Source organism: Microcaecilia unicolor, chromosome 1, assembly GCF_901765095.1.
Source record: "Microcaecilia unicolor chromosome 1, aMicUni1.1, whole genome shotgun sequence".
Lineage (NCBI taxonomy): Eukaryota > Metazoa > Chordata > Amphibia > Gymnophiona > Siphonopidae > Microcaecilia > Microcaecilia unicolor.
Window position 1 is genome coordinate 368283009 of NC_044031.1, and position 13258 is coordinate 368296266.

The following is a 13258-nucleotide window of genomic DNA, read 5'->3' on the forward strand; positions in this document are numbered from 1 at the left end:
GCGTTTTGACTGGCATGCCAATTTGCCCTCTGGACAGGTTATTTAATCAGGGATCATGGCAAACTCTCTTTGCCAAAGGAAAAAAAATAGTTTATAAAAGTTTGTTTTAATGAATAAGGCCAACGTTAATACAACATGTTGTTTTATCCAAATACTTTGGAAGTAAATTACAGTGAGAACTCGTACAAGACTATGCTCCAAATTGTGTGTTCATGAAATGTTAAGCTAAACAATGCATATACATCATCACGGGAATCTATATTTAAAATCTGGAAATATCAAAAAATATTCAGATTTCTAAATATGTCCTTTATTTTGGTTGACTTGGCAACGGAATTCTACTTTTCTCTATCCTTTTGGTCTAAATAGAATCAAACATTTTTTGTTTGGGGGGGGGGGGGGGGGGGGGGGGGAAGGGTCAATGACTCCAAATTGAGGTTTCCTGAAACACTGACAGTATTCAAGGCACAAAAAAAAAAAGTAAGAAAGAAAGAAAAAAAAATATGATAGGAAATAGTTTGGTCTTTGTCAATGAATTAGCAATGTAAAAATGAAAGCCGCTCTGGCTTTTTTGCCCTTCCGATGTATTCACTTGCTTGCAGTTTTGCTGTTTGCTTCTCACTCTGACTGCTTACTTGCGAGGCTGGTGGATGTGTTGGTTCATGTGCTGTGGGGAAGGCAGCTTTTCCACAGAGGGATGTGGTTTTTGGTGAGCCACCTGAGCTGCAGCTGGAGGGAAGTCCTTATCGCCCTGTCCAGAAGAAGAAAAAAAAAAAGTATGATGAAAAGGCTGGCAAGAAAAACAGTGAGGTGAACGAAGAACTCCTAACACACAACGTTCTTTGCTAACACTTTGGGGGGGGGGGGGGGGGGGGGGGGGGTTGGTAGTTCAGCTGGAGAGAAAAATGCTACAGATGAACACCACACTGTTGTTTCAAACCAGTTGTGTGTTGTCTTTCTGATTAATGCAGCAGTTCTCAAACTGTGGGTCATATCCTCAAATAGTGTCACAAAATCCTCATTTGGGGTAATGACCACATCTATAAAACAAAAACAGGAAAAAGTCCAGCAGTGTCATTAGCTTGTACAGGCCGATGGGACGCCAGGGATTGAGAGCTGAGGGCTGCAGTAACATTATTAGCTGATGCTGCAAGTCGGCCTGGATAAAAGACACAAGAGGAAAGGTAGAGCGGGGGCTAGACTATTTTTGAAGTTGCTAAAATGGGATCATGGCCAGAACATGTTTGAGAAGCACTGCCTTAAAATACTAACGCCAAAGCAAAGGCTGGAGTATAGTTCTTCAGAAACAAAAGACAATATTTTTCAATGCTTTGCCAAGATACCTTTAACCAGATGTGAACAATTTGACCTCTAAACATGCCAGACTATGTAATCTCATGTCAATACACAGCACCACATATCAGCTTTGACATATACTCAAAAGAACTTTAGGCCGATGAGGTAAGACAGGGATTACAAAACCCATCTTATTGCTGACAAAGTTAATTAGTGGATTTCTCTCACATCTTTTTCAGTGGTAGCTTAAGGCGAGTTACATTCAGGTACAGCAGGTACTTTCTTTCTCCTGGAGAACTTAATCTGTACTTGGAGCAATAGAGATTTCTCCGAGGACAAGCAGGCTGCTTGTTCTCACTGATGGGTGACGTCCACGGCAGCCTCTCCAATCGGAAACTTCACTAGCAAAGGCCTTTGCTAGTCCTCGCGCGCCCATGCGCACCGCGCATGCACGGCCGTCTTCCCGCCCGAACCGGCTCGTGTTCGTCAGTCTTCTTTTGTCCGCGCTCGGTACGGTCGTGTTTGCGCCCTTTAAGTTGACCCTCGCGCGTCTTTTTGACTTTGAATTTTTGCTAATTAAAAAAAAAAAAAAGGGCCTATCGGTCTTTTTCCCCTTCCCGTATTTCCAGTTTTTGCCCCGTTAAGTTCTCTTTCGTTTTCGAGGTAGGCCCTTTTGAGGCCTCGGGTCGAGTTTTTTCTCTCCCTCTTTTTGGTGCCTTACCACAATTATGAGTTTTGATTTCACCGGCGTGATTTTTCCGCCCATGTCATCGAAGTCTCCCAGCGGCTTCAAGAAGTGCACCCAGTGCACCCGGGTAATCTCGCTCACTGATAGGCACGCGTCGTGTCTTCAGTGTCTGGGGGCTGGGCACCGCCCGCAGGCCTGCAGTCTTTGCGCCCTTTTACAAAAAAGGACTCAGGTAGCGAGATTGGCCCAGTGGAACGTGTTGTTCTCGGGCTCTTCGTCGGCAACAGCACCGGGGGTATCGAGTGCATCGACGTCGACAGCGTCAAGACCTCCGACCTCGGCGACGGTATCGATTGCATCGAAGCATCGACCCTCTGCATCGTCGGTACCGAGACATCGGAAGGCTGCGTCGGCGTCTGTGGTACCGGGACCTCCACTAGTGCTGATGTCGTCGGACGGTGGTGCTTCGACTGGAGTGCAGGTGAGGGCTGTCCATTCCCCTGCTGGTGGCGGTGAGCCTTCGGGTGGGTCTCCCCCTAGCCTGAGGGCTCCTGCGGTACAGCCCCCCCTAGACCGACCTTCTTCGGCCTCGGCCCCGAGGAAGCGACGGTTGGAATCTACGTCCTCTTCATCGGTACCGGGAAGTTCCGGTGACATGCTTCGTTTGAAAAAGTCAAAGAAGCATCGACACCAGTCTCCTTCCCGCATCGGTACCGAGAGCTCTGGGTCGCCGAGGGAGTCGGCACCCAGTAGGCATCGGCACCGGGAGGACCGCTCACCCTCTGTTCAGGAGGTGTCGATGCGCTCCACCTTGGACAGCCCGGAACAGCCTCTGACTTCGAAGCCTGCATCGGCTTCCATGTCTTTCTCCACAGCCGCTCTGCACGAGAGTCTCCGGGCCGTTCTCCCAGAGATCCTGGGAGAGCTGTTGCGCCCTTCCCCTCCGGTACCGGGGGTGCTTGCGCCACCGGTACCGTCGAGTGAGGCGCCAGCTGGCCCCTTGCCCGGGGTGAGGTCTCCGACATCGGTGCCGCTTGCGTTACCGACTGCGGTCGCCTCCCAGAAAGGCTCCCCGACGACGTCGGCGGAGGGAGCTTCGCCGGTGCGGGCGAGGGAGTCTACCTCTCGACGCTCCCACTGTGGCTGTGTTTCCACGGAGTCGAGTCGGGCACGGCTTCAGACACAGGTTCATGAACTTGTGTCTGATACCGATGGTGAGGCCTCGTGGGAGGAGGAGGAGGACATCAGATATTTCTCTGACGAGGAGTCTGATGGCCTTCCTTCTGATCCCACTCCCTCCCCTGAAAGGCAGCTTTCTCCTCCTGAGAGTCTGTCTTTTGCGGCCTTTGTCCAGGAGATGTCTATGGCCAACCCCTTCCCGGTGGTTGTGGAGGACGAGCCCAGGGCTGAAATGTTTGAGCTCCTGGACTATCCTTCTCCACCTAAGGAAGCGTCCACAGTACCCATGCATCATGTCCTAAAAAAGACATTGCTGGTGAACTGGACCAAGCCTCTAAGTAATCCCCACATTCCCAAGAAGATCGAGTCCCAGTACCGGATTCATGGGGACCCAGAGCTGATGCGCACTCAGTTGCCTCACGACTCTGGAGTTGTGGATCTGGCCCTAAAGAAGGCTAAGAGTTCTAGGGAGCATGCTTCGGCGCCCCCGGGCAAAGACTCTAGAACCTTAGACTCCTTTGGGAGGAAAGCCAACCATTCTTCTATGCTCGTGGCCAAAATTCAGTCTTACCAGCTCTACACGAGCATACACATGCGGATCAATGTGCGGCAGTTGGCGGGCTTGGTGGACAAGCTCCCTCCTGAGCAAGCCAAGCCATTTCAGGAGGTGGTCAAGCAGCTGAAGGCGTGCAGAAAATTCCTGGCCAGAGGGGTATATGATACCATTGATGTTGCGTCCAGGGCCGCTGCTCAAGGTGTGGTGATGCGCAGACTCTCATGGCTGCGTGCCTCCGACCTGGAAAATAGGATCCAGCAGCGGATTGCGGACTCGCCTTGCCGTGCGGACAATATTTTTGGAGAGAAGGTCAAACAGGTGGTAGAGCAGCTCCACCAGCGGGATACCGCTTTCGACAAGTTCTCACGCCGGCAGCCTTCAGCTTCTACCTCCACAGGTAGACGTTTTTATGGGGGAAGGAAGACTGTTCTCTACTCTTCTGGCAAGCGTAGGTACAATCCTCCTTCTCGACAGCCTGCGGCCCAGGCTAAGCCCCAGCGCGCGCGCTCTCGTCAGCAGCGTGCGCCTCAGCAAGGCCCCTCGGCTCCCCAGCAAAAGCAAGGGGCGAGCTTTTGACTGGCTCCAGCAGAGCATAGCCGACATCAACGTGTCAGTGCCGGGCGACCTGCCGGTCGGGGGGAGGTTGAAAGTTTTTCACCAAAGGTGGCCTCTCATAACCTCCGATCAGTGGGTTCTCCAAATAGTCCGGCAAGGATACACCCTCAATTTGGCCTCCAAACCTCCAAATTGCCCACCGGGAGCTCTGTCTTACAGCTTCCAGCACAAGCAGGTACTTGCAGAGTAACTCTCCGCCCTTCTCAGCGCCAATGCGGTGGAGCCCGTGCCATCCGGGCAAGAAGGGCTGGGATTCTATTCCAGGTACTTCCTTGTGGAAAAGAAAACAGGGGGGATGAGTCCCATCCTAGTCCTAAGGGCCCTGAACAAAGATCTGGTCAAGGAAAAGTTCAGGATGCTCTTTCCCTGGGCACCCTTCTCCCCATGATTCAGGAAAACGATTGGCTATGCTCTCTGGACTTGAAGGACGCCTACACGCACATCCCGATACTGCCAGCATCTGCGATTTCAGCTGGGCACACGTCACTTCCAGTACTGTGTGCTACCCTTTGGACTCGCCTCTACGCCCAGAGTGTTCATGAAGTGCTTGGCTGTAGTAGCAGCGGCGCTTCGCAGGCTGGGAGTACACGTGTTCCCCTATCTCGACGATTGGCTGGTGAAGAACACATCCGAGGCAGGAGCTCTACAGTCCATGCAGATGACTATTCGCCTCCTGGAGCTACTGGGGTTTGTGATAAATTATCCAAAGTCCCATCTTCTCCCAGTACAGAGACTCGAATTCATAGGAGCTCTGCTGGATTCTCGGACGGCTCGTGCCTATCTCCCAGAGACGAGAGCCAACAACTTCTTGTCCCTCGTCTCGCGGGTGCGAGCATCCCAGCAGATCACAGCTCGGCAGATGTTGAGATTGCTGAGCCACATGGCCTCCACAGTTCATGTGACTCCCATGGCCCGCCTTTACATGCGATCTGCTCAATGGACCCTAGCTTCCCAGTGGTTTCAGGCTGCTGGGGATCTAGAAGACGTGATCCACCTGTCCACGAGTTTTCTCAAATCCCTGTATTGGTGGACGATTTGGTCCAATTTGACTCTGGGACGTCCTTTCCAAATTTCTCAGCCACAAAAGGTGCTGACTACGGATGCGTCTCTCCTGGGGTGGGGAGCTCATGTCGATGGGCTTCACACCCAAGGAAGCTGGTCCCTCCAGGAACGCGATCTACAGATCAATCTCCTGGAGTTACGAGTGGTCTGGAACGCTCTGAAGGCTTTCTGAGATCGACTATCCCACCAAATTATCCAAATTCAGACAGACAATCAGGTTGCCATGTATTACATCAACAAGCAGGGGGGCACCGGATCTCGCCCCCTGTGTCAGGAAGCCGTCAGTATGTGGCTCTGGGCTCGCCGTCACGGCATGGTGCTCCAAGCCACATATCTGGCAGGCGTAAACAACAGTCTGGCCGACAGGTTGAGCAGGATTATGCAACCTCACGAGTGGTCGCTCAACTCCAGAGTAGTGTGCCAGATCTTCCAGGTGTGGGGCACCCCCCTGGTAGATCTCTTTGCGTCTCGAGCCAACCACAAAGTCCCTCAGTTCTGTTCCAGGCCCACGGCAGGCTGGCATCGGATGCCTTCCTCCTGGACTGGGGGGAAGGTCTGCTGTATGCTTATCCTCCCATACCTCTGGTGGGGAAGACTTTGTTGAAACTCAAGCAAGACCGAGGCACCATGATTCTGATTGCTCCTTTTTGGCTGCGTCAGATCTGGTTTCCTCTTCTTCTGGAGTTGTCCTCCGAAGAACCATGGAGATTGGAGTGTTTTTCGACCCTCATCACACAGGACGAAGGGGCGCTTCTGCATCCCAACCTCCAGTCTCTGGCTCTCTCGGCCTGGATGTTGAGAGCGTAGACTTTGCCTCTTTGGGTCTGTCAGAGGGTGTCTCCCGCATCTTGCTTGCTTCCAGGAAAGATTCCACTAAGAGGAGTTACTTCTTTCTATGGAGGAGGTTTGCCGTCTGGTGTGACAGCAAGGCCCTAGATCCTCGCTCTTGTCCTACACAGACCCTGCTTGAATACCTTCTGCACTTGTCTGAGTCTAGTCCCAAGACCAATTCTGTAAGGGTTCACCTTAGTGCAATCAGTGCATACCATTACCGTGTGGAAGGTAAGCTGATCTCGGGACAGCCTTTAGTTGTTCGCTTCATGAGAGGTTTGCTTTTGTCAAAGCCCCCTGTCAAACCTCCTACAGTGTCATGGGATCTCAATGTCGTTCTCACCCAGCTGATGAAACCTCCTTTTGAGCCACTGAACTCCTGCCATCTGAAGTACTTGACCTGGAAGGTCATTTTCTTGGTGGCAGTTACTTCAGCTCGTAGAGTCAGTGAGCTTCAGGCCCTGGTAGCCCAGGCCCCATACACCAAATTTCATCATAATAGAGTAGTCCTCCGCACTCACCCTAAGTTCTTGCCAAAGGTTGTGTCGGAGTTCCATCTGAACCAGTCAATTGTCTTGCCAACATTCTTTCCCCGTCCTCATTCCTGCCCTGCTGAACGTCAGCTGCACACATTGGACTGCAAAAGAGCATTGGCCTTCTATCTGGAGCGGACACAGCCCAACAGACAGTCCGCCCAATTGTTTGTTTCTTTTGATCCCAACAGGAGGGGAGTGGCTGTGGGGAAACGCACCATATCCAATTGGCTAGCAGATTGCATTTCCTTCACTTACGCCCAGGCTGGGCTGGCTCTTGAGGGTCATGTCACGGCTCATAATGTTAGAGCCATGGCAGCGTCGGTAGCCCACTTGAAGTCAGCCACTATTGAAGAGATTTGCAAAGCTGCAACGTGGTCATCTGTCCACACATTCACATCTCATTACTGCCTGCAGCAGGATACCCGACGCGACAGTCGGTTCGGGCAGTCAGTGCTTCAGAATCTGTTCGGGGTTTAGGATCCAACTCCACCCCCCCCCTAGGCCCATGTTTTTTCTGTTCCAGGCTACACTCTCAGTTAGTTGGATAAGTTGTTAGGTCAATCTCAGTTATGTCCTCGCCGTTGCGAGGCCCAATTGACCATGTTTGTTGTTTTGAGTGAGCCTGGGGGCTAGGGATACCCCATCAGTGAGAACAAGCAGCCTGCTTGTCCTCGGAGAAAGCGAATGCTACATACCTGTAGAAGGTATTCTCCGAGGACAGCAGGCTGATTGTTCTCACAAACCCGCCCGCCTCCCCTTTGGAGTTGTGTCTTCCCTTGTCTTTATTTTGCTACATACGGGACTGATGAACACGAGCCGGTTCGGGCGGGAAGACGGCCGCGCATGGGCGCGCGAGGACTAGCAAAGGCCTTTGCTAGTGAAGTTTCCGATTGGAGGGGCTGCCGTGGACGTCACCCATCAGTGAGAACAATCAGCCTGCTGTCCTCGGAGAATACCTTCTACAGGTATGTAGCATTCGCTTTAAGTGACTTGCCCAAGATCATAAGGAGTCACAATGGTGCTTCTCAGCCTGCTGCTTTAACTATTACGCAACAGTATATAGAAAAGCTAAGAGAAGCTGGCAGAGAAGTCAAGAAAGCAAAGATGCAAATGGAAGAGAAAATAGCCAATACGGTAAAATGGGGGGGAGGGGGAAGGGGGAGACCAAGACATTTTTTATATATGTTAGTCATAGGAGGAAGTGCAAAAGTGGCTTTGTGAGACTCCAAGGTGAAGGGGAGGAATATGTAGAAACTCAAAAAGGGGGAATTGCTTAACAAATATTTCTGTTTTGTGTTCACAGCTGAAGGGCTGCAGAAAACAAACACAAATAGGAATGGAGGGATGGTAGTCCCTGAACAATTTTCAGAGGACTGTGCTCATGAGGAGCTGGCTAAACTAAAGGTGGACAAAGCAATGGGGCCGGATGGCTTACATCCGAAGGTACTGAAGGAACTTAGGGAAGTTCTAGCGGCTCCGCTGGATGACCTTTTCAATATTTCTCTAGAGTCAGAAGTGGTCCCGGAGGACTAGAGTACAGCAGATATGGTCCTTCTCCATAAAAGCGGAAGTAAGGAAGAGGTTGGGAACTACAGACCGATAAGTCTGACTTCTGTGGTAAGCAAATTAATAGAAACACTTTTAAAACAGAGAATAGTAGTTTTTGGAATTCAATGGATTACAGGACCCGAGGCAACATGGTTTCACTAGAGGCAGGTCTTGTCAGACAATCTGATTAATTTCTTTGACTGGGTGACCAGAGAGCTGGATCGAGGGAGAGTTCTAGATGTTGGTGTATTTAGATTTCAGCAAAGCTTTTGACATGGTTCCGCACAGACAACTAATAAATAAACTGAGGGGGGTCTTTTATGAAGCAGCAGGTAGCCCAATGCAAGCTTACCGCTCGCTAATCTGGAACTACTGCCGGGCTACCGCAGCAGCCCGGCAGTAGTTCCCACCCCCAGCGCACGACTCTTCCGGCACTACACAAATATATTTATTTTTGTAGCACCAGTATTTACCCAGAGGTTATCAGACAGTGCTGCACACTGCCCGGTTACTGCCAAGTTAGCATAGGAGCCCTTCCTGCCACCTCAATTGACAGTGGTAAGTGCTCCCCCCTAAAATGGCCATGGGGCAAGTGGTTCACTTGCTGCATGGTCATTTCTTTAAAAAAAAAAAAAAAAGCATCCCTTTCCCCACTGCAGTAAAAGTGGACCTCAGCATGCATCAAAAACACAAGCTCATGCCAGCGCAGGACTGTTTTACCACAGCTGGGTAAAAGGACCCCTGAGTGCCCTCGGTATGAGCCCTAAAGTGATTGACTGGGTTAGGAACTGGTTGAGCGGAAGGGGACAAAGGGTAGTGGTAAATGGAGTTCATTATCAGGATGTGCTGCAAGGTTTGGTTCTTGGGCCGATTCTTCTAACATTTTTGTAAGTGACATTGCTGAAGGGCTGTCTGTTAGGCTTGCCTCTTTGCGGATGATACCAAAATCTGCAATAGGGTATACACCACTGATGGTGTGGATAACATGAGGAAGAACTTGGCAACATATTTTAGCTGAGTCCTTTTTTTTTTTGGATTAAGCTTTCAGTAAAACCGTATACTGGTTTTACCTTCTAGTGGAACAGTAGCCTAATGGTAGAGCATTGGGCTAAAAACCAGGGAGGTCCTGTTCAAATCCTGCTGCTTATCCGTGTGGCCTTCGGCAAGTCACTTAAAACTTCCATTTCCTCAGGTACAAACTTAGATTGTGAGCCAACTGGGGACAGGTCAATACCTACTATACCTGATTGTAACTCACTTTGAGCTACTACTGAAAAACGTGTGAGCTAAATCTATATTAAAAAATATAGAAATGGATATTAGCAATGTACACAAGCAAATGCATAAATTACAAGCCTGGGACTTGTAACTTAGCTTGAGGTGAGGTTTGGAAAAGGCAAATAATTAAATCTAAAAAATTAAAAATCCAGCTTTACAACCAACATTATTACAGAATGTTCTTGAAACAAATGTACTTTACAGTAGCTTTCAGAAAACACCACTGAAATCATCTAATCACTCTGCACATATGTAACACTTGTTTGTTATGGCTGTATTTGAACTTGAAAACTACAGGACAACCCCAATTTATACTGTCTACAGTTCCATACTCTCGCCAATCAGTGTCATGATGGAGGTGTGCCAAGCACACTGGAATGGGGCCTGCTGGAAGCTTAACAGATCACAGAAACACTGTGAATACAAGGTTCCTGTGGCATCCCCCTTCCCCCTCCAGGGCTGTTGTGGAGATAGAAGTCCACATCACTTTATACTCCCACTCTCAGGATACATTCCTGCAGACCCTGCTCAGCAGAGAAGTCTCCTATTGCACACCTCTGTCAGACTGTAGTTCAACAGCAACACTCACAGTCTGCTGACAGTATTCTTGAAGGTTGAAGAAAATGCACAACAGAAAACTGAAAACTAATTCTCACCCGAGCTAAGACGCCAGAGATGAATACAGTTGGTTTAGGCGGGCTGTAAAAAGGAAAAGAACAACACTGTAAGAAAGCTGTGCAACAGTCCACTACAGAAATTTAGTGCTTGCCTCGTTTATGAAGTCTGCTTTAAAACCTCTTATACACTGTATCTCTGAAGTTCCTCTCTTACAAAGTATTCTTCTTAGCAGCAATCACTTCAGCTAGGCGAGTGTGTGAACTTCAGGCACTGGTAACATATAAACCCTACACACAATTCCATCATCACAAAGTTGTTCTTCAGACACATACCTACCTTCTGTCCAAAGCCCCATTCAAGTCCTTCATACTCTGGATAGTAAATGAGCTCTTGCCTGCAACTTTAAAAGAACTAAAGTGTTTAGAAAATCAACTTGGCTTTCCATCTTGTTTGATCCTAACAGATCTGGTATGCCAGCTGCAAAAACAAACTGGTTTGCTTCTTGTGTACAGTTCTGCTATGCACAAGTCAATGTTCCTCTCAGTTCTAAAGACAAGCCTCATCAAATTAGGGCAGTAACAAGGGTCCTCTTAAAGTCTGCCTTGCTGATTACAATCTGCAAAGCAGTTATGTGCTATACATTCACCACACATTGTTTGGACCAAGCTTCAGCACAGGGCACTGCATTTGGTCAAGCGGTGCTGGCCACTCAGTCCTTCTGAGCTACCAACTTTTGCAACTGATTGTGCTGTCTGCTAGAAAGACAACGGCGTGGTAGGCTCTAAACATGTGCCGAAATGAGGCTACTGCCAAGCTAGCGCACCCCCTACTGGTAATTTCAGATTTGGCATGCGCCCATACCGCTAGGGCAAATTATTTTTTAATTTCCTACTGCACACGGCGTCTACAGCTTTAATCAGCAGTTGACACGCACCGACCGGTCACCGCGCGTGAGCCCTTACCGCTAGATCGATGGGTGGCGTTAAGCACTCAGGCCATAAATAGGCACACACTGATTTCAATTTTACCGCAGGCCCTTTTCCCGGCCCACTGAAAAAGAGCCCTTTTCCCAGATGCGGTAAAAACTGGCCCAGCGCTTGCAAAAAACACACGCCCACACTACCGCAGGCCACTTCTTGCCGCAGCTTAGTAAAAGGACCCCTAAGACAATTTAAGGCTGAGCAGCTGTAAACTTGGGAGTCAGTCACCTAAATGCCTGACTCGGTCCTGCATGTTGATGGAAATAGTCATGTTGCTCACCCCTTTCTGTAGTTAGCAGGACTGATATGACACACAATCCTTCCCACCTCCCGAGAGTTGTGCATGTTGAGCGTTGGAACCAGCTGAGGAGAACACTGCCTTATCAATTCTGTTGTCTATGGAAAACACCTATTACAGGTGAGCAACACTGCTTTTACTGTATGCCTTCAAAAGCCAAAGACTGATATCCAGAGGGCAATACTCAAAAGAGGTTTTTCTGGGTAACTAAGCAGATGCCTGGGTAAATTCTCTGGATTGAAAATACACACTTTCTGTGAAATACTATACATAGTTTCAGCTATAGGGCCAGGAATAGTACAAGAAGGGATGCCATTTTGATGTCCCAATGCCCATTTTAGCATGCACTCTTTTCAACAGCTGTAAAGGTACAAAGCTCCTGAGCCCCCTAAGCCTGGGCAGCTTTAAAACTGCACAAAGGTATTTTACTCTTGTTAACTAGTTGTTTGAAAATTGCCCTTCCTCAGCACAATATGGATTATGCATTGTGAAGCAACTTGTCTTTTAGCCACATTGCAAGATGGTGTCAGGGGGGTCAGAGGGAGCAAATGTACACTGTTTTTTCAATTCCACATACCTCCTTTTTCAGCAAAATTCCATCCACACAAAAAGGAGATGCAAACGTGTGTGTAATGGCAAGGGTCAAAGGGAAAATACACACAGTTTTCATCACAATGTGGACAGTTCTCAAAACTCTCCCCACCTCCAATAAACAGATAAAGTAGTGCATCTTTTATGTTCAACAAAATTCTAGAAAGTGATTTCAATGCAAGATTGCTTACAATATTATAAATCTTGAGGTGCTTCCATGGTATAAGACGCAAGGCTACTCAAAGTGGTGTTTTAAAGTTCCGTTTTCCTATGAATGCTCCGAGTTTAGGGGATTAATAAAAATCTAGCCCTATTTGTGGAGATTCACTAGGATTCTTGTAATGAAAGGTCGAACTACAGCCTCAGGGCCTGTTAATCAGTATAATGTATGTACAAAGACTAGGGAACACTCTGGGAAGGTACATGGAAACACATTTAAAACAAGAGGGAATATTTTTTCACTCAACGAATAGTTAAGCTCTGGAATTCTTTGCCGGAGGATGTAGTAACAGCGGTTAGCATATCTGGGTTTAAAAAAAGGTTTGGACAAGTTCCTGGAGGAAAAGTCCATAGTCTTCTATTGAGACAGACATGGGGAAGCTACTACTTGCCCTGGGATTGGTAGTATGGAATGTTGCTATTATTTGGGATTTTGTCAGATACTTGTGACCTAGCTTGGCCACTGTTGGAAACAGGATACTGGGTTAGATGGACCATTGGACTGACCCAGTATGGCTACTCTTATGTTCTTATATACTTCAACTGATATTTATTATACACTACCAAGAGGAAATAAAAATATTTTTAAAAACCATCCCAAACATTACATTTATTTATATTATTGTCATAATATTTAAAAATGTATTTTCATTAGAAATGTGGGAGTAAAAGGCACTATGAACCTGACTTTAAAAGATACAGACAGGCCAACTTCAGCTTTCATGCTAGGGCCTATTGCATGAATAGGCCTTAGACCTGTGTGCAGTAGGACATTGCTAAATATGGCCAAGGCTGTAAGAGAGCGAGAATAACTTCAAGAACAATTTTGTTTACAAAAACTGTGACTTCACGGTCGGAACAATTCTGCTCTCGGCACCTGTGGCCCAGTGTTTTGGTATCACAACACTGGAACTCTTCAAACCTGTTGTTCTAGACTGAGGGGCTTGCTTTACCGAAGAAAAG

At 48.3% G+C, this 13258-nt stretch overlaps 1 protein-coding gene across 1 annotated transcript in view; it reads right to left on the bottom strand.

The window, feature by feature from the left end:
- Nucleotides 1–402: 402 nt before the first annotated feature.
- Nucleotides 403–13258, bottom strand: part of DAP (death associated protein) — a 96220-nt gene continuing 83364 nt past the window's right edge. Inside the window, exons 3-4 of the mRNA XM_030209908.1 lie at nt 10246–10288; nt 403–751 (exon numbers count right to left, since the gene is read on the bottom strand). Coding sequence (XP_030065768.1) covers nt 632–751; nt 10246–10288 — 163 coding nt within the window. The 3' untranslated portion in view covers nt 403–631. The remainder of the gene's footprint in view (nt 752–10245; nt 10289–13258) is intronic.